At 46.2% G+C, this 22,063-nt stretch overlaps 1 protein-coding gene across 11 annotated transcripts in view; it reads right to left on the bottom strand.

Annotated features, from left to right (window-relative positions):
* Positions 1-22,063, bottom strand: part of TRAK1 (trafficking kinesin protein 1) — a 748,555-nt gene that overhangs the window by 441,702 nt on the left and 284,790 nt on the right. For all 11 annotated transcript variants that reach the window (XM_069648282.1, XM_069648279.1, XM_069648284.1 and 8 more), the window contains exon 2: positions 20,388-20,464. In XM_069648282.1, the coding sequence (XP_069504383.1) occupies positions 20,388-20,438 (51 nt within the window). In that variant the 5' untranslated portion in view covers positions 20,439-20,464. The remainder of the gene's footprint in view (positions 1-20,387; positions 20,465-22,063) is intronic.

Below are 22,063 nucleotides of genomic sequence, written 5' to 3'. Positions count from 1 at the left end.
GACATTTAAAAAAAGTTGTCAAAAGGTGTAATAACAGCGAAGGCGTGCTGTTTTACCAAGTACGGTGGGATAGAATCATAAGTAAGAAACGTAGGTTTTAACTCTTCCAAGTGTTTAAGAATTTCATCGGTCCCAACAGCAGAAAAGGAAAAACTGGGACACAGGCTAGATGGGGATATAGAAAAGGGAAAAGTTGTGTCAGCTTTAGTGGATGTTAGACAGGCAGACATACTAGTTCTAATAGAGTTCACTTTCCCTTGAAAGAAGCAGTTGAATTTGTTGGCCAACGTGACTGATGCTGGAATTGAAAATTCACATTCTCAGGAATGGAGACATTTCTTATAACCTGTAACAGAGCCTTGGGTCGATTCGCTGCTTGTTCAATTTGGTTTTGTATTACCAAAGATTTGGCAAACATAATTTCTTTTTTATATGTGGCCAGGGCTGCCAGAAGAGAAATTTAGTGTCTTACTTTATGCCAGATATTTTCCTTTTTTCTATATTGTGGTTTAAGATTTTTAAGGTTCTCATTGTATCATTGATTATTCCTCTTCCTATTTTCTTTGATGACTTAAGGGGGCAATGAGATGGAACAAGTTACTTACCTGTAAATGTTGTTCTCCAGCAAGGGTCTGGCATGGATTCACATGCTCATGAATATTCCCTGTCGTCAGGCTGGGAATTCTCGGTAAAGAAACAAAAAAATCAGTATCAGTTTCGTTTCTGATCGGTCTTTCTTAGTAGTAATCAATCACTGGTCTCTGGGTCATACTGCCCCAGCCAATGACTGCCCTCTCCCTAAACCCTGCCCCTGGCAGCCATCTCAGATTTGGTAGCACGTAAAGTGGCAGTATGACCAAGTGAAGAGCCGCAGAGGGATAGGAGGGGGGGTTCGCATGTGAATCCATGCCAGACCCATGCTGGAGAACAACAGTTACAGGTAAGTAACTTGTTCCTTCTCCAGCATGGGGTCTGGCATGGATTCACATGCTCATGAATAAGAGAATACATAGCAGTACACACATGCACAACCACGGGAGGTGGCAAGGCTCAACATTAACCATTACAAAAACTCAACATTAAGCACTCTTACCTCCTCACCAGGCCCACCTTCAGGCGAACAGGTTGCGCAGCACTGCTTGGCTGACTCTGGACTCCTCCCTGGAATCCCAGTCAATGCAGTAGAAATTCGTGAAGGTGTGCGTTGACCTCCACGTAGCAGCCCTGCAGATGTCCAGCAGGGGTACACCAGACAAGAACGCCGTAGTAGCAGCAATCGCTCAGATCGAATGGGCTCTCGGACGGCCGGCCAACGGTCGATTTGCTAACCGATGACAGTGCATGATGCAGCCGGAGAGCCATCTGGAAATGGAAGCCTTCGAGAGGGCCTTTCCTTGATTCACAGGTCCAAAGTTCAGAAAAAGCTGTGAAGTCTTCCGAAAATTCTTTGTGCGGTCCACGTAGAACTTCAGCGCTCTAGCTACATCCAGCGAGTGCAAAGTCCTCTCGGCCGGCGACGAAGGAGACGGGAAGAAAACTGGCAACACCAAGGGCTCGTTGAGGTGGAAGTCCGACGGCACCTTGGGCATGAAGGAGGGGTGCGTCCTCAGCACCACCCTAATCTCGTGGAAAGTCAAGAATGGAGGCTTGCAGGAAAGGGCCTGGATCTCTCCCACTCGCCGTACGGAGGTGATGGCCACAAGGAACACCTTTTTTCCACGATAGAAATTTCAAAGCTGCCGAATGCAGAGGCTCGAATGGCGGCCCCATGAGCCTGGTCAGCACCACGTTGAGCTCCCACAGCGGGGCCGGAGCACTCACCGGCAGAAATGATTGGAACAGTCCCTTCATAAATTCCTTCACCATGCGATGAGACCACAGGGATGACCGTCCCGTAGTTCTGGTGTAACGGGAAATCGCTGCAAGATGGATCTTGATGGAAGCGTGAGCTTGGCCAGCGACAGCAGGTACAGCAGCACTTGAGGGGCCGTAATTCGCAGACGGTTGATCTTCTGTACACGGCACCAGACAGAGAACCTCTTCCACTTGTGTCCGTAACACTTTAGAGTTGAGGACGCCCTGACCTTTGCAAGCACCTCCTTGCAGTCTGCCGGGATATCGTACCCTCCAAACTCTAGTGCTGCAGGAGCCAGACCTGGTACCCTACAGGAGAAACTCCTGTAGGGGACGAATCCGAAGCCTGCATAGACGCACCAGGTAGATGCATGAGGATATCATCCCGAGAAGGGACTTGATGAACCTCACTCTGGCCACGTCAGTGGCCAGCAAACGCTGCGACTTGCCCAGGATGGCCTTCGTCCTTTCCTCCGACGGCGTGGCCAATCGTGCTACTGTATCCAGCCTGGCTCCCAGGAACAGTGCGACCTGCGACCAGGTGGGATTTGGGGAAGTTGATGGAGAATCCCAGGTCTGTGAGCAGCTGGACGGTCTTCGCTGTGTGCTCGACGGCGAGCTCCCTTGTCCTTGCTCTGATGAGCCAATCGTCCAGGTAGGGGTAGACGTGGATCCCCTACAGGTGCAGCCGCGCCACCACTGGTGCCAGGCACTTGGTGAATACCCTGGGCGCCGACATCAATCCGAATGGGAGGGCCTTGAATTGTTAGTGCCATCCTTGGACTACGAACCTGAGAAACTTTTGGTGTCCTTTTAGAATGGGGATGTGAAAGTACGCATCCTCCAAATCCGACGACGATAGGAAGTTGCCTTCCTCCAGCTGGCCCAGCACGTGCTGGAGAGTGACCATCCAGAACTTCTGTGCTTTGATGCATTTGTTTAATCGACGCAGGTCCAGGATGGGACGCCATCCTCCTGTCTTCTTTCTGACGAGGAAGTATCTGGGGTACACTCTGGAGCCCCGGAGCCTCTTTCGGACGAGCTCAATGGCTCCTTTCTTGAGCATCGCCCTCATTTCCAACAGCAGTTGAGGGATGTGGTTCTCCTTCCTGGCCACGGGAGGAATGCGGGGGCACTATTTTAGAAATTAGAGAGGCTGCCTGTGGGCCAGGGCATCCAGCACCCAGCGGTCGGTGGAGATGGACTCCCACACGCTGACGAACTTCGCCAGTCGGCCTCCCACTGGGGTGCTCAGGTGGGGGCCCGACGCAACGGCCGGTTCAGTCTTGCTTGGCAGAGGCCTTGTCGCTTTGGCCTCCCTGGCGACGGCGGCGGCGGGATCCACCCGACTTGCCTCGTCCTCTGTAGGCCTCCTGTGACGAGGAGCGGGTCGCTTGCCGGTACATCGAGGAGCCACCGCCGAATCCTTTAGAGGCACCTTGCTTGCCTCCGGAGTTCTGAAAGGGCAGCCGTCGTTGCTGCAAAACTCCAAAGTCCCGAGACGTCTCTGTGTCGGTCTTGATGGCCTGAAGTGACTCATCCACTGTTTTCCCAAACAGGTTCTTCCCGTCGGAGGGCATGTCCAAAACTCTGGTTTGCACGTCCTGGCGGAAATCTGTTGCCTTGAGCCATCCCCGCCGTCGAAGGCAAACGCTGTTGCCCAACTGGCGGAAACCGGTGTCGTCAATGTCCGTGGCTACCGTTATGGTGTGGTCCGACACCACCTCAAATTCCTGTAGGTTCGCCAGGGCCTCTGCCCTCTTGTCATCCGATAGGAAGTCCAACAGGGGGGCGATCTTGTACCACAACTCCCTGTCATAGCGGGCCACAATCGTTAGGGCGTTGGCCGCCTTAATCATCGTCACCGCAGACGAGATGACTCGTCGTCCCATGGCGTCCAGTTTCTTTCCCTCGCCGTCCAGTGGGGAAGTTGAAGATGAAGCCGATGCCCCCGCCGCTTTCTTCTTGGCTGCCGCCGAGACCACCGAATCTGGGGTCAGCTGAGCACAAAGGGGTGGTATCGGGGACCCGGTACTTCTTCTCGTACTGGTCCTTCTTGGCAGGCGTCGTGGACGGGTTCTTCCGAAGAGCAAGTCCCCAGCAGATGTCATCCAGCAACGGTACCGCGAGGACAGTCATCCTCTTGGCCTCGCGCCGTTGGTAGAGGAAGCCTTCCTTCTTCTGTTCTTCGGGGCAGAGCTGGAAAACCTCGGATGTCCTGGCAATCATGGCGTGGAAGGAGCCAATTTCGTCGGGCGGAGGGGACGGGGAGGTGTTGACGGGAGGCCCAGTCCGTCGTCACCACCATCGTCATCCGTCACCGTTGTGGCCCTATCTGTTCCAGTGTCATCCCCAGGGACAGGGGATGGAGATGAAGGCTGAGTGCTGGAAAGCCGCGAGGGCTGGAAAGGCGGGGGGGGGGATGAACCCTCCTCCGCTTGTTAGGAGGGCTTCCCGACGGGCCCGGCTCGATTGGGTGATCTGTTGGGGGTAGGGGCAATCTCATCCTCATCTCCGTGCATAAGGTTTGGATTGCCATCAAAATGGCCACCAAGTTGTCCTGTGGCTCGGGTTGCGACGGGCGCGATGGTTGCTCCTTCTCTACGGGATTCCTCCTGTGGGGCCGGACCGCCTCAAACTTCTCGTTGATGCCCTCCACGACTTCAACCAGCTCCTCCTCGGAGCCTGTATCCGTGTCCATACCGGCCACCGCCCACCCCTCTTTCTCCACCTGGGTCTTCACAGGGGTCTTCTCGATGGGCTGAAAAGAGGATTCCCTCTGCGGTGGCAGGGAAACTCTGGGCCCCAAGGTCGCCTCCACTGGGGTAGCCTCCACAGGCTTAGCCAGGGCCGTCGCGACTACCTCTATACAATCCTTAGCCGGGTGAATCGAGGCCTTCGCCACCTTGTGCACACTCAAGGCCTTGACCTTGGGGGGAGGGTCACCGCCTCGCTCCCCCTCGACTTGTTCCTTCGAGATCGACCGGGGCCTCTCCAGAGGCTTGGCCGGGTTCTCGGATTTTCTCTTCCTCGAGCCAGAGCGTTGGCTCGTGGTTGATGGCGCCCGTGAAGGTGCGCCCTGCCTGGCAGCCGAGGAGCCCTACCATTCGGTGCTCCCGGTGCCCACGGACTTGCGGTGCTTTGCTTTTTGTTGGGCCCCCGTCGCCGGAGCATCCTCACAGGACTTAGAAGACCGCTCTGACTTCTTCTGCTCACCTGCTGGGCTCTTTCCTTCCAGCCAGTTGGCGAGATGGGTCCGACGATCCCTCTAGTCCAATCCGTCATGTTGATGCAAAACGCACAGTCCTTCTCCAGGTGCGTTTTGTCTTTGTGAAGGCAGTAGAGGCATCTAGAATGCTGGTCTTCCTTTAACACATTCTGTAACCCACATCCAGTGCAGTTCCTAAACAGCTTGCATCCGGGTGTCGAGCTTCCCTATTCCTGGGCCATGTCCACGAGGTGAGGTAGGCCTCAGAAACTTCTGGAATCCTCCAAGAAGCGTAACTTGATGAAAACTTCACCCTTGAGGGGAATAGAAAATTCTGAAACGGGTCCCCGTTGATCGGAAGTAGGAACAGTGGAGCTTGAGGCTTGATTGACCGAAAAAAATGAGATAAAACTCTGACAAAACGCAGTAAAAGCTCGAGAGATAAAGCACGAGGACTCCCAACACTTGAACGTGCGGTGAAAATCTGAGGATGGCTGCCAGGGGCGGGGCTTAGGGAGAGGGCAGTCATTGGCTGGGGGCAGTATGACCCAGAGACCAGTGATTGGTTACTACTAAGAAAGACAGATCAGAAATGAAACTGATACTGATTTTTTCTTTACCGAGGATTCCCAGCCTGACGACGGGGAATATTCATGAGCATGTGAATCCATGCCAGACCCCATGCTGGAGATTGCTCTGAGCAGTCCATTTTGACTTGTATAAGCGGGAGGCTCTGCACGAGATCATTTCCAGATATGCAGTCCAAGTCCCTTTTCAGACGGCGCAATTGCACATTAGGGACAGTATTTTGTAACTGAGATTGACAGGAATAGCAAAAAAAGAAAGCTCACCAACAAGTGGTCGTTGAGCCTCGATGAATCACTGAATCCAAACAATGGCCACCTATATGAGTAGCTAAATTAGACAGCAATTGAAGACCCCGTGTCTGCAGAATATCAGACAGATATCTACAGTTTGTCTTCCATGATATTGCACCAAATGTTAAGGTAGCCCAAGATAATTAATTATCATGTTGGAGCGCTTGTGCACCTAGGTAAATGTATAAGGCGTCCAGAAACAAAGTAGCTGAACCAGGAGGTCTAGAACACAGGAGGAAATGATGGGCCTCGCTAAGTGATGGATGGTACGTGCAGGCCATTATTTGAGATGAACCATCCCAATCAAGATATTGGACATTACCAATTCCAATGGAGGACTTCCTCACATTGGCCACTCCACCCCCTCTCTGCATGCTTTTATTATACCACTTTATGTGGTAATCGTCTGGCACTAGCATATGAAAGTGGGCAGTACAATTATCAGAGAACCATGTCTCGGTTATGAAACACAAGTCGTGGTCCAAAGAGTAAATTACCTAATTTCTAAAGTCCTGAACTATAAGTACAGGGAGAAGATACTGGCCTACTCCCAACAAGGTGGAGAATTGAAGAGGGCCTCGGCAGTCCTCGCGGTCTACCCCAATTATGCGTTCCAAGTAAATTGCAATCATCAGAGGGAACTCCAACTCACAGTCCTACATAATTCAAAATGGAGGTCAGATCTATTGTAACACCAGGAAGCAGAGCTGAAGGGCAGTCCGTTCCCTAATTGGACACACATGGATAACTGATAATCCACATAGGTGAAGAGCCGTCAACAGACACACAACACACATAACTACACAAATTCACACACAATCGTGCGACCCATCCCCAGTGGCTTTATTTAAAGAGACACATGAAGAGGTCCAGTGTGGGTGTTAGTATTCAGAGCATGGAGTAGAGGGTTGGTGGACAGCACATAAGAGTACTGCGTGGTGGCCCAGCAAGGGGATTAAAAGAGAACGGGAGGTGAAAGAGATTGTGATCATGGTAGAGCAGCGATGAGGTGGCAGAGAGAAAGAACTGAAAAGGTAAGGGAGATGAAGAGTGTTGGAGCAGCAGGGAGGTAGAGAGGGGAAGAGGAAGTGAGATAGAGTGAATGAGAAAGAAATTGAGAAAATGTGTGGAGAAGGAGAGGTGAAGAGACCGAAGGAGGGCACAACGGTAGAGAACTCAAAAGAAGGGAAAGCATGGAGAGGTGAAGGAAAAGGATCAAGCACAATGAAGAGGAGGGCAAGTGGAAACAGGAAGAGAGACGACAGGTGAAAAAGGGAGCAGGAGAAAGTAGAGGGGAGGAGGAGAGACAATGGAGAAAGAAGGAGGTGGGAAAGAATGAATGAATGGATGGATGGTCATGGAGGGAACCCTAGGGTAATGAAACTGCAGATTCCCACTCCTAGGATAGCTTACCCACTGGCGAGGGGCCACAGTCAATCATCTTGGAACTTAATAGGTTCAGTGATAAATACCACAAATTGGGAGGAGGGGTGACATGTAAAACCCCAGGGTGTTACCATCTGTGCATTTTGGCCAACACACAAACCCGTCAGAAATCCTGTGTGGAAGTATCCAGTAACAGCACACAGTGGGACCACCGCTAGATCCAGACAACTTCTGCTACAGCCAAAAACGATTCAAGAAAGACGTCTGACACATTATAAAACCCAGAGGCTGAGTGACCGTTGTTCCATGAAGAAGGGGGTCTGAACTGGGGAGAGAGGGAAGGACAGGGGACCAATTTCCTAAAGTTATCCCGACTGGTTTGTGAATCCCAAAACTCATCTCCGTGGGCTCTGTCAAAATTTGATCCCTGTTGTATTTTACAAAATAAAATGAAACTTGAGCACATCCATGTATGGTTTTGAGGCATCTGTCAATCCCTCAGCTGTGACAATATATTGAGGTTTTCCTTGTTTATTGGCGATTGCCATCCTATAAATGGCACACAGTAAATAGTTATCGACAACACATTGTCAAATTATATTTTCAGACTGTATAATAATGGTGTTGAAATTCTGTGATGTGACAGATTCTTTGATGTGTTTATAGAGATATGGTACTGTAAGCATTTAGCCAAAAAGCTTCACAATAGCCAGCAGACAGTGTGCATCTGACACTATAAATACCTGCTAATGCAGCTAAATTTCTTTTTGTGGAATGTTCACAATATACTTTTTTTCTCCCACCCCACATTAGCATGACAAGCCACTAAAAATTTGAACATATGTAAAAATGAAATTAATAATAAAAAAACAGAAATAAGGCTTTTCTTTTAACTTTAACACATACATGGTTAAAAATAAAACTACGCTCATCACAATTTTCAAATTTAAAACAATGTTGCTATACATTTACTTAAAACAAACCCAAAAACTTACCACACCATTAATTTGATTTATCTACAAACGTAATTTCATCCTATTCATTTGTACAATATTTAAAACATGCGTCACTCCTTATTCAAATTTTCTAATATTCCTAGATTTCACTAACAGATTATAAACCAATAACTACATATTGCTAATGTCAGGCTAATTTGCCTACCCTCCATGCACCATTTCCAACATTCTTCCTTTATCAAACCTTAAGGGTTGTGCACAAATTTGTTAAAAGAAATAGCCTGGCACTTATAATCACAGGAAAATTTAAATACAAATGTTTAAACATTTCTTTAATTTCAGAATGTTCACCCATTGTGCACACTGTATCAACTGTCCCATAAAATCAAAGTATGTTACAACCAACGGTGGTCTGTCTTTCAGCCTCACAGTTTTCACCCAGGCCACTAAAATCAGTAAACTATGTATTGTAGAGTAGGCTTCCCTGAACCCAATCCGACAAGTTGAGAATTTGATTTTTGGATTACCACTTTTTCATTTCCCTCAGTATTCAGATTAAAAATAATTTTATGAGTGAATCAAGAAGCGCAATCACCCTACATGGAGAGGGATCTAATCTATTGGCTTTCTTATTAAGATGGACCAGAAATGCTTCACACCAAGATGCAGGTATAATCCACTTAAATACAATCACTTTGAACAAAGTCAGTCCAAAGTTCCGGATTTTACATAATCACTACATTTTCCACACCGTTTGGTCCCAGTGCTTGCGAGCTCTTAAAATATTTAATAGCAAGCAAAACTTCTTCATATCGGAATACATACTTTCCAATTTGAAAGTGCCTATTTGGCAAATATTCACTTTTCGTAATGTATCCTCAACCTTGAATGCATCGGTGAGGAAGACAACCCAGTCAGTCTCTTTTATAGGCATTATCATCCTCTTTAAATTATTTAAAAAATGTTAATATTTTTCAAAAACGCCTTTGAATTCTTCTTGGGTAACATTTTCAGGAAACTCATCCATCGTTTCTGGTCTCTTCGTTGTCTATAAATCTTTAGCCAATTTTAATGAATTTCTTTAAGATGTACCTTTTATTTATTTTATACTCCTCTTTATCTTCAACTAACTTCTGTAACAGTTATTTCTTTACAACTGGTTATTTTTCAAGTTAAAAAGTAACAGAGGTGAATTATTTTCTTTGACCATATCAAGCAATTCTTTGTGTGCTATATCTCAAAATGTTCAGGCCGATCTATTAATTGATTGGCATATTTCTGAATATCAAGGCAAGTCCTTATGTAACTGATGGTATATTTCTTATCTTCCATTATACACATCATGTATTCCCTAAATGATATCAGATTTTTATTTGTCTTACAGATTTTCATCCCTTGTATACTTATACTACTGGTACCTAACTTCGGAGGATTGCCCTTTTCTATAGTGCAAAAGTTAATCTACAAAGATAAATATGCATGGTCACTGTATGAAGTTCTTCTTCTCTTCAACAAACTACATGTGTCAACAAAAGCTTGGGTAACTAAGTTATAATCGAATGTCAATTATGTCCCCATACCAAAATGTGTAAATTTGCATGGGGATATCTCCCTCAATTCGCTCATTTAATATGACCATTGACCACTTAGAAGCCATTCATTGCATACTAGGCCAAGTTGGTAAGCTCCTTTTTGTAGCATATCTCTGGGTAGTATTTGATGAAGGTGTCATTTGCTATTTGCATGGTATCATAGTTATTACAGCTTGCTTTTAAATCTGCACCCAAATATATAATCATGGTGCCTGTTTCTAAGACATCCCACAAGTGTAGGAACAAACTGTGCCATAAGATCCTTTCTTTGATTTTCTCTCAAGGAGAGTGTATATATTTATCAAACACAGATTATTTGGCTTAGAGTCGGCCGAATAGGCAATGACTCCTGCTACCCAATTTGGACCTTCGAATTTACTATCAAAATCATAAAATTGCAAAGTGTTTTTCATCGCAAAGCTACGTCCACCACCTAAGTTGACCCAGTACGTGGCAAAGTTTTGCGATACACCTGGATGATCTATCCATCAAGGAAGAAGGCAGAAGTCATCCATGTTTCTTCGATCATGAATATGTCATGCATAGTTAGCCAATTTTTGAGACTATGGTTCTCCATTATTTTGATCAGCCTTCTCGAATTGCAGGAAAGGCAGGTTAACTTATTTTTAGCACAATTAGGAAGACCACATCCCCTTTTACTGGTAATGTTTCTGGCAACCATCTCCAATCTGATTCCTTATCTAGACTTCTAGGTTAACTTTCTGTTTCATTAAGCATATTGCAGGAGATCTGCAAATTGTTATACCAACAGTGTTCCCCTTCCTTTCTTTGCCAATCATCATTCCTAACAGGCAATAAGTAAAACATAAATGGGTTACATTCTCCAGTAACATACTAGATACAATTGGTGTGTGTCGATATATATATTTTTTCAGCATCAGATCTTTGTAGTCTATGAATTGTACAAGTAATAACTTTTGATGAAAGCAATCGTAGCATGGGAATCAAATGCAAAGTGCCTAATTTACAAGATCAATTTAAAGGATTCTCTGTATCACCAAATATGTTCTCTATGACATATATCAATGATTCTTCTTTCGCAAACTCCTTTGTGGAATTCTTTACACCTTAACCTTAAGTATGTTGTATCTTAGTGCACATAACTTGTTGTTCTCATCCTGCTCTTGTATTAGGTCATTTTGTGAAAGGCAGAGTGTGGATTCCAATCACTGATTTGCTTCAGATAGCTTTTTCTGGCATTTCAAAACCACTTTCGAAAGTCAAATGCTTCGGAGGTCACCATCTTTCAATTTAGTACCTTTCTGCCTCTTGCGCCTTCGTACTTGTTTCCAATTTAGTCCATCTAGCTCCACCAATTGGTATTTGCCCTGGTCATCTTCAATCATCCCGACCTGTTGATTACGTTTTGCTTTCCCAATTTTGGATTACATTTTTCTATTCATATGTAACTATATTTTTAATTTTCTATTTTTTCCTATTCCCAATTTATAGTACTTTTTTAGTTTTGGCTTTATTCAATGGCCTGGTCTCCTTATCACCCTCTATTAAATGATCTTGCGCCTCTTTTGTGTGCATACACAAGACTGATCTTGCCTGAGCATTTAAAGACTCCACTAAAACTGCAATAGGGCTTGGAGAGATGATCTCTTTCTCATGGGTAATGTGTGAAACCTGAGGGCGAGGCAAGGATGAAGGACACTGGAGGACGGTGACAGGCCGCGAGAGGAGAACCGGCGTTACCAGGCAAAGCGGTTGCATGAGAAGCATCGCTGGGTGATATAGGAGAGCGAGAGAGAGCTCGTGGCAGCAGGAGAACTCGTTAAAACGCTGTTAGCTCTGACTGGTGAGTCAACCAATCAGTGGGGACACCAGGTTGGCAGGCAACCATGCAATGGCAACTGAGTTGAAGTATTTCTTTGAGTACTAAATCAAATGAAAATGAGAATAAGCACTTTTGAATACTGATCTGGGTGAAAGCAAGCTTGTGAAACGTACCGATACAAGAAACTGTATGATACGAGAAAACAAGCATTAGCAAGAGCCACAAGAAACATTGGTGAACAGTGTTCACTGAACACGCATTGGCAAGAACCAAGAGAATTTAAGGAACTGTATGATATGAGAAACAAATATTGCTAGGGGCCAGGAAAATAAAAGAAAGTGCAATATGTGCATGGTGGCACACCATGTGTGAGTGAATCAAGCACCATTGTCAGGCTGAGGCAGTGGCAACTTGTTGGAGAAAAGGAAGCAAGCAAGGTGTGCCCGTTGCGTGACATGTAATGGGTGCACCGTGTCGTCCGACAACTGTGCCTAGACCGACTACAACCCTCTATGGAAAAAATCGATGAAAGCAACCACAAAGAACAATTTACTTATCCCTGGTAACGTTCTTTCGACTGGATGTTCCTCCCATATATTCCTCATCTTTGAAATTCGATATCCAGCTTCAGCTGCTTCAGAAAACATTTTCAGCAGAGGGCACCGTGCGTTGATTCAGTCGACTCAATGTCCCTCAAGGGCGTCTGTTTCGAGGGTGATGTCTTCAAAGGTATATATAGCATGTGCAGTGCCGTTAGCTTCAGTTCTGTTTTTTCTTACAGAAACTACCCGCATAACCATGAGTTTGAGCTTACTAAGCTTTGAAGGAGCGAAATCTGTAATAGCATGGGAAATTATACTGTGGGGTAGGCTGGGAGGGCGATGAGGAATACGTGGGAGGAACATCCACTCGAAAGAACATTACCAGGGGTAAGTAACTTGTTCTTCGAATGGAGTGTCCACCCACATATTATTAATATTTGATAGAGTCACAAAGCAGTGTTTGTTTTGGTGTAGGGAGTAAGAATTTAGCTATGACTGGTTTCCATTTTCCATTAACCGAATGGAGGACAGCCTTTCCAAAGCTTGCATCTTGACCGAGGGAAGACTCAAGGCAGTAATGCTTTGTGAACGTGTGTGTAGTAGACCACGTAGCTGCCTCACAAATGTTTTTGATCGGGAGACCCCTTTGCAGAGCCTTAGAGGTAGCCATGCCCCTGGTGGAAGGGGCCCTTAAGCCTTCTGGAGGATTCTTGCCCGACAGCCTGCAACATTGTGAGATTGACAGAATGATCCATCTGGATAAGGTCTGCTTTGTCACAGCCTGACCCAGTTTGTGACCTATATAGCCTATAAAAAGCTGAATATCTATACCAAGTTTGGATAATCTGGAGATGAAGAATCTTAAAGCTCTACATGGATCCAATCTGTGTAATCTCTCCTCCTCTTTGCCAGGATGAGGTGGAGGTTAGAAAGTGGGCAATACATTTTTCTGTCCTACATGAAAATCTGAAATGATTTTGATTTTAGGTACACATAAAGGCTTAACCCTCCGAACAACCTTACTGTTGTGGAAAATAGTAAAGGGTGGCTTTGATGATAGTGCCAACAATTCACTAACTCTACTGGCTGAAGTTAATGCTACCAATAGAATGGTTTTAAATGTTAGCAACCTTGATAGGCATGAATGTAGAGGTTCAAAAGCAGCACACAATATATTTTAATACCAGATTAATGTCCCAAACTGGAACCTGGAAAGGAGATTGGGGGGTGAGGGGGATCACATTGGTGAGTCCCTTTAGAAACTGAGTTACCAGTGGGATCTTAAAATATGAAGATTCCTCTGAGGAGCACTTAAAGTTGGATAGCACCACCAAGTAGCCTTTAATTGTTCCAACCTGGAGCCCCAGATTGACTAGGTATAGTAGTAACACCTCTGGTGTCTTACATAGCAAAGGGTCTACATTCTTGTCCTTGCACCAGCTGCAGAATTTGTTCCAATGGCAACGTTACAAGGACTTTGTTGTTGGCCTTCTGGCCAAAAGCAAAATATCCATTACGTCATCCAGGAGGTCCCACTCCTTGTATCTCGGCATCTTAGAAACCATGCGTGAAGGCTGAGAGTCTTGACCTCTGGATGGAGAACCAGACACTCCTCTCGCGAGAGAAGGTCCTCTCTTTGTGGCAGAGATATTGGAGGGCAGGTGGACATGTCCAGAAGGTCCGGGTACCACATCCTCCTGGCCCGATCCGGGCAATTAGGATCATGAGTTTCCCGAACGTTCTCAACCTCCTGATCATGTGAGGAATGACGGGGACTGGAGGAAATGCGCACAGGAGTGGAAACTCCCAGTCCACCACGAGCGCATCTCCTAGAGTTCCTCTTGGAGGAACTTCCCTGGAGCAGTACAGTTCGCAGTTCTGGTTGACACTGGTCGCAAACAGAGCCACTTGAGGGGTTCTTCAAAGGGTTAAGATCTCTTGACGGACTTCCTGAGCTAGTTCTCACTCGCAGGTACTGTGCTCTGCCTGCTCAGAGCATTCGCCACTGGGTTCTTCTCTTCGGCAAGGTAAGCTGCTGATAGGGAGATTACTTCTTAAATTTCCCAGTACCAGAGCTGCATTGCTTACACCTCCTCTCTTGTTGAGGTAGTGCATGGTCACTGTGTTTTCCGTCATTATCAGGACATTCTTTTCCCGTACATTGCCCTCAGCTCTAAAAGATTGATGTGTAGTTTGGACTCCGATGGAGACCAACGATCACTGATTGTCAGATCGTTGACGTGGGCTCCCCACCCCGTCAGTGAGGCATCCGTCACTACTGTTATCTCCGGCCGTGGTTGCCAAAAAGGTTCTCCCTTCAGAATGTTGTCCTCACAGGCTCACCACAGGAGATCCTGTGCGACCATGCTTGGAACCTGAAGTAGGTCTAACATGTTTCCTGAGAATTGAGACCATTGTGTCCTGAGAGCCCATTTAAGGGATCTCATTCTCAGGTGAGCCTGCCATGAGGCCAAGCATCCTCAAAAAGTCGAAGGCCAGGAGATGCTGGGCACTCTGAAATTTGGAGACCATCTGCCGAATGTCTTGAGCCCTCGCTTTGGGTGGTGAGCTCTTTCCCAAGGTTGAATCCAGTACAGCCCCGATGAACTGGAGCTTTTGAGAAGGTGCCATGTGGGACTTGCCCAGTCTGTGAAGAGAGTGGCAGGTGATGTTGAGATGATCCAGGATTTGTTCGGGAGAACACACCCTGATCAGCCAATCGTCCAGGAAGGGGTAGATGTGAATCCCCGCCTCTCCTGAGACTCGCTGCCACCACCGCCATCAGCTTGGAGAAAACCCTTGAGGTGTATGTCAGCCCGAAAGCCAGAAACTAATAGTGAGAACTGCCAACAGTGAACCTCCAGTACTTTGTGCTTGAGATGTATAGTCACATGAAAGTAAGCATCCTGAAGGTCCAGACACCATCCAATCCTGGAGTTGGAGGGCCTGAAGGATCTGAGAAAGTGTGACCATCTTGAATGTGTCCTTCCCAAAGTACTTGTTAAAGTATTTCAAGTCCAAGATGGCTCTCAGTCCTCTGTCCTTCTTGGGTATTAAGAAATATGGCGAATACAATCCCTTCTTCCTCTCCACTACAAGCACTGGTTCTATATCGCCTTTCTCCAGCAGAGTCAAAATTTCCTGCAAAAGGAGAGGGTCCGGAACTCTGAAAGAGTTGTTCTCCAGTGGATGGTTCCGAGGTCTCTGAATAAAGGTAAGGCAGTAACCTTGGGCTACGGTTTCCAATATCCAAGAATCCAAAGTAATATCTCGCCATTCTTTCAGATGCTGAGACAGCCTGCCTCCCACTGGTGTTTCGTGACTCAAGACCTCAGTGGTTTTGAGGCAGGTGACGCAGTGACTGTTGGTAAGGCTGTCCCTGCTTGAGTGGGCTTTGCGCCTCTCCCTCATCAACCACAAGGGAATTTTCTTTGGCCTCTTTGACCAGCCATTCCTCTCGCTCTTGCAACTGAGGTGTAGTAGCGAAAAGATCTACCCCGCCAAGGATGTCCACTGGGGTGAAAGGGCCGAGGCTGCCGAATAGCGGCACCTAAAGATTTGGCTGCCACCTTCGACATCTGCAATTTCTCAATGCTTTCGTCAGGACTTGTTGCCAAAAAGGTGAGACTCGTCAAAAGGCATGTTAAGAAGTCTGGACTGCACACCCGGCGCAAATACCAACTTCCTCAACCACGCAAATCTGCGTTTTACGGTGCTTGTAGCCATGGCTCTGCTGATGCGGTCAGCGGAAACCAGACCCAATTGAAGAGACTCGTACATGGCTTCTTTGCCGTCTCTAACTATAGCCAAGAACCAGTCTCTTTCCTCCCCCTCTGGAAAGTGTTCCACCGCCATGGAAATACAGTCCCATAGAGTGAATGAGAATTCTGCTAAGGCACATGTGGAGTTGGCCGATTAAAGAGGCATGCTCCCTGCAGAAAATACTTTCCTTGCCCATGCATCTACTCTCTTGTCATCCCTATCTGGATGGATGGTAGGATAAACCACTTGCTTTGATGTTGCCGTAGCTACCTGCACCACCAGACTTTCTGCAGTGGGGTGTTTTTGATAAGTAATTGAGGTCACTACTAGATGGGTGGTTTTTTCTAGTGAGGTTTTTGTTTACTGCCGGATTAGACTCTGGTGTTTCCCAATTTGCTGCCACCCTTTTCTGGAGAGCGATGTGAAATGGTAAAACAGGATCCATTTGCGGACCCTTATCAAGGATGTCCGTCAGATCATCCTGCTCGAAGGGGGAGGGTAGGTCTACTCCATCCCAAGTATTCTACAAACTTAGACATCAACTGTATATATGATGGATCTGCATGCTCATGAGCTTCAGGCCGACTGGATTCCAGTTCTGGTCAAGTGTCTACCCTACTAGCTGTTTGCAATTTTTCATAAAGATCGTATAATCTTGATTCTTCTGAAATAAAACTCAGGCACATTTGGTGTACCATATTGAAGCCCAAATGGCGCATCAGTATCTAATAGCTAATTTTCCTCATAAATTGAGGTTAGTGACTTGAAGTAATCTTTCCTTGGTAAAGGAATATATGTCTTATCCAGAATGGGTTTCAGAGATTTTGAACTCTACGCTCGAGGAGTGGTCGATATCTTTATTGAAGTCGATTTCGGCTTTGAAGGTTTCAATGGTGTCAAAGGTGCCATAGGTGAAGATGGCGTGGCTGGCGCCGATGGTGCAGCCGGCATCAAAGGTGCAGCCGGTGTCGACAGTGTCGACAACCTCGACCTCCACTTATGCTTCGACTTACAACTGGAAGAATCCTACAAAGATTTCTCAATGCGGTGAGGCCTCGACGGCTCTCAATGAGGATCTGGCCTTCGTCCTGGGCTGCAGGGCGTGCTGGATTTGGCTCAAGGCCTTTCCTTACCAGCTTCTTTGGAAGGCACGGTAGGAGTATGGCTAGCTGAGGGTTTTTGCCTTTCAAATATTTTTAGCATTTCTGGCCTAAATGATTCCCATTCGGTGTTGTGGAGGCTTTTGTGGCACAAGGTACCCTCTCAGGGGAGCTGTCTGACGGTGGAGTCGAAGAAGGCGACCTGTAGTGACTCTTTCGATTTTCTCGACGACAATGAGGAGTGGTGGGAGCCACTCCTCGACCTGGATCTTTTAACCTTCGTCCTTCGAGAAGAGATACCTCTCGGATCATCTGAAGGAGGTTTCCTCGACGGGGTAGTTGATGGGGATTTTTTGAAGTTTTTACCTACCGCCAATTTCCCTTTTCGCTCATTCAGAGCTTTTCCGGTTATTGACTGGCATTTGGAGCAGGCCGAGGTCTTGTGCTTCACACGGAAACACCACAGACAAACTCGATGTGGGTCGGTTATCTACATCTTGGAGTAGCAGGCTCGACACTTCTTGAACCCGGTCTTTGGGGTAGGAGGTGTCAAGGAAGAAGAGATTTTCGGGAATAGAACAAAAGAAGCGTGCAGTAGTTTCTCGAAGCGTGAGCTTACTCAGAAAAACAGAACTGAAGCCAACGGGCGCTGCGCGTGCCATATATAGCTTCGGTGACATCACCCTTGAGACGGAGGCCCTTTAGGGGCATGGAGTCGACTGCATCAACGACATCGCCATTTGCCGAAATTGTTTCCTGAAGAAGCTGAAGCTTGATATTGAATATCAAAGATGAGGAATACGTGGGAGGACACAATCCATTCCAAGCTTGCATTTGAATAGCTTGTGTGACCTGAAATCAAGGAACTGAACTGAATATATGAACTGGTGAAAGTTAACCATATCGGAAGAGCTGGGAAGTGTCCCAAGCTTTGGTTTTGTTTTGGAAAACTGAAAGACTTGAATGCTTTGGGAAGAGAACCCCTATGTCCGATTACAAGCCAGGAGCTGGAAGAAGCTCTGAACTCTTATTGGAACACTACTTATTTGCATACTGACATCCTTACACATTGTATACATATAGATGCGAGGGCAAGTATAGGTTTTGGACACAGGCAGACATTTGCTTTGGACTTCCTGACATATACTATCCTTAGTTTCCTTTAGGTAGGGAAATCCCACCTTAGCATAGGGCAAGTTAGGCCTTTTTCCATCCTAAATTTTTAGTTAATAAAAGTATATAGCCCAAACTTGAATCTGTTGTCTGTGTCTTCTTTGTGTTGCCTTCACAGTAAGCACACTCATTGACGAATCTTCAGTAACAGGCTCAGCTAAAGGCCAGACACACTCCTCAGAGATAGACTGTTTTCAAAGTTGATTACAGATTATATTAACTGATTACAAGGTAATAAATACCATGTAGCTCTACATCACTTCTAAGTTGTTCAAAGTTTTACCAGCACCCTCAGAATTTGATGTAGAGCACTCAACGTAGAAAGTGTTGGAGTTTCAGGACTTCCTGGTGTTTGATTCTCGTCATACAGATGTAAAAGCGAGGGACTTTGTGAAATCAGGGTACGAAATTGAGGGGAGCTGGGAGCAATTTAGCTCCTGCTTGTAGACTAGAAGTGCCTGGTTAGCTTGACACCAACAGCTACAAGGAGCTACTTTTGGCTCCGCAGGCCCTCTGGTGCCAAACAAACATACTTATAGGCCATTACCTTTGTGTATTTAAGACAATCTATACATAGATAAGGGGTCATAAATAATGGACAAAAAGTTAAGTTTGCAATTCATGTGACATTTAGATTTGCAGAACGCTCTATTCTAGCTCCTCAGTACCCATCGGTAGCCCCTGCTTACTGGTAAATGCCATATACCCAGGAGCTGCTTTTAGCTCCTGCTTATGCAATCTGAATTTCGATTCCTGTGAAAGCCGAGACCGAGACTCAAAACTGGCAATATTTCGAGGCTCAGTTGCCATTGTACTGTTCAATATAACATTCACCTCCAATAGGATGGCTCCCTCTGCCTTTACTTATTGTTTATCCAGTTTATAACTTAACCTGGTGGGGCGCTACTTGTTGTACAGTGGCAGGATAATTTCTAAGGATTCTTGTAAAGTCCCCTCTTTTTCTGCATTTCATTTTCTTCCTGGCTCTCTCTCTCACTCAAGTCTGGCCACCCATTAATTGCTTCTATGGTCAATGATGCTTACCCTCTCCAAACTGGCACATTATTCCTCATCCGCTGGTTCAGGGCGATTCTGTAGTTTAGGTCTTAGCATTGTCTCAAGTTCACTGCATTCTACTATTTCTAACAGTATAGCAAAATAACTTGCAAAAAAGAATACAAGTATCTTATGTCCCCAGGAATCAGCATATCTGTGCCCAACCACCCATTCACTGTAACTACTCTTACTGCGCTTTGTTCAAGCAAACGCAGCTGGAGCTAATGAACACTTGTTGCATCCTCTACTCAGTCCTAAATCGGACTTTATGTCTTTGGCTTTTGTGTAGGCATGTGAAAGGCATTTGCCAGGCACTGCCATAGTGGTAATAACTGACCATTGAATGCCTAATGCTTATACACAAGCCAAAACTGTTGCTTTGTCATTCCTTGTTTCCAACAGGTCTTCAGTGAAGGAGGAGCATAGTGCCGATAAACTGAATGGCGGAAGGAAACCTGGTTAAGACACGTATTAGACCAGTAGCGCCCTTACAGAACGAATTAAGAAATTAACTTTCAGAAGTCTGCTTTAAAAAAAACACTGGCAGGCACTTTGAGCTGAAAGTTTGATCTCAAGGCTTGATAAACCTAACTCAAAGAGATCCAAGAAGGAGGTGTTTTGGGCCGGAAGTGGGTAGGAATAGACCTAGGAATTAACTTGGCCACGGGCCGTCAATGTGTGGATAAATAACCAAACAACACCTACACAGTTTGTATCCCTCTTCATATGGCATTTCTCCCCAGCTGTACTATAATGCAATAGTTTCAACTAATACGGCACTATAGCACCACCCAATAGCCAAAACTAAAAATTTATCAATCTGCTTGCAATAACAAAATAATGTACTGGAGAAGATAAAAGAGGGGTGTCTTTCATGCAATACACAAAGTTATGCTTTGTTTGTCATGGGCCTGCCGCTTACTCAATAGTAAAAACAAATTGTCTAATGCCCCTAAAATGAAGTTATGGTTATAGTAAAACCACAGACATCACTGACTAAGTAGCTGGTTTACCTGAAAAGGGAGGTCACCTCGGCCTGCTTTGAATAGCTTTGATTCAATTTACAAATGTCTTACCTCTTCAAGCAGACGTGTAACGGCATCTATATCATTGTATGTTTTAGTCATCTGGCCCACTCGTTCAGCACATAGAACTGTAAATAAAAACACAAGAGAGCCACGAGTGAGATGAGGAAACTTACAATGTTGTAAAAGGCAATTTAAGTCAGAAAATGTGACACTTTAGATTTTGATATTTATTCAACCTACCTTCTCATCCTCCCCTTTAACCTTCCCCCTGCCTTCGCTCCCACTGCTCCCCACCACCACAGACACATACTTCGATATCCCTTCACTTATGTAAGGTTTGCTATAATATAGAACTGTTAATACTAGTTCTTTATTGAAAACCTAATAATGTATCTTTCTTTTTTTAAGTGTGTGGTCCTGCATCAGTGTGGTGGTGCTTTTTCATGATGTCGTGGTTAATTGTAGGTAACAAAGATCGTCAGATATCAAAACTAGAGCAGTACCTTTGGGAGTTTTGTATGGCATTACTATACCTGGTATTACTTTATCCAGAGTATTACTATAGCTCCAGATAACGGATAGTGTTGAACTAGCTTCTCCGTTCTCATCCCTTGCCATCAGAAGACCAGGATAACCTGGGTATCACTGATCAGGTCCTGGCCTGGCGGACCTCCCTTCTCTCCGACTGACCCTGCCAGGACCAACTTGGGTCCTTCCTCTCTTCTCTCTCTCTCTACCTGTGGTGGTACCCAGGGGTCTAATCTTTCTCCTTGGCTGTTCAACCAATACCTGGCACCTCTCGTCCACCGCACAGCTGCTCTCTGCTCCAACTTCCAGTGCTATGCAGATGATACTCTGCTCTCTTTCAGGCTCCCCTCAGTCGCCTCTTCTCTCTCTCATGCTGGATTGTCTGTCCGCAATCCAGAAGTGGTATGCTACCAATGATCTCTGCATTAATGCAAGTAAGATGGAGATCCTCCTCATCGGATCACCAGCTACCTCCTTTCCTCTCACTCTCTGGCCACCCACCTTGGGCCCTCTTTCTGCTCCTACCTGTGAGGCTAAGAACCGCTGGTTCATCTTCGACTCCACACTCTCCTTCTCTCCTCATATCTCTAACGTCTCAAAGAAGTCATATCTCTAACGTCTCTAAGAAGTCAAACTACCAGATGCACCTCCACAGAGGCATTCTTCCTTTTCTCACTCCCCCCGCCCCAAAAGCTCACGGTCTCCAGAGCTCTGGTCCACTCTAGGCTGGACTACTGCTATAGCCTTTTTCTAGATCTACCTGCTTCTACTCTCCGTCCTCTACAACTCATCCAGAACAGGACTGCGAGACTTGTCCTTGGCCGCAAGCCCAGGGATTGTATCTCTACAGCACTAAAATCTCTTCATTGGCTCCCAGTGGTGGCAAGCATCAAGTTCAAGACCCACTGCATTGTCCACAATACCTCCAACTCTCTCTACCGAGATAGCTTCCTACTCGCGCCCTCTGCTACTCCACCTCCAACTCCCTGAGGGTCAGACGCTTCTCCAAGCAACGAGTTGGGGACAGATCTCTTTCTTCGGCGGGTACCTCCTTCTGGAACAGCCTCCCAGCCTCTCTAAAACTTGAGCAGAACCATCTCCGGTTCTGGAAGCAGCGCAAGACCTTCCTCTTTGCTTCTGCCTTCTCTCTTCCTCTCCCCTGCTGATCTCCTGTCTGATCCACGCACTGGGCACCT

Source organism: Ambystoma mexicanum, chromosome 2q (assembly GCF_040938575.1).
Source record: "Ambystoma mexicanum isolate Mex_15411 chromosome 2q, UKY_AmexF1_1, whole genome shotgun sequence".
In the NCBI taxonomy this organism is placed as follows: domain Eukaryota; kingdom Metazoa; phylum Chordata; class Amphibia; order Caudata; family Ambystomatidae; genus Ambystoma; species Ambystoma mexicanum.
Note: the sequence above shows the minus strand (reverse complement) of the source record. Positions and strands in the feature narration are given on the sequence as shown.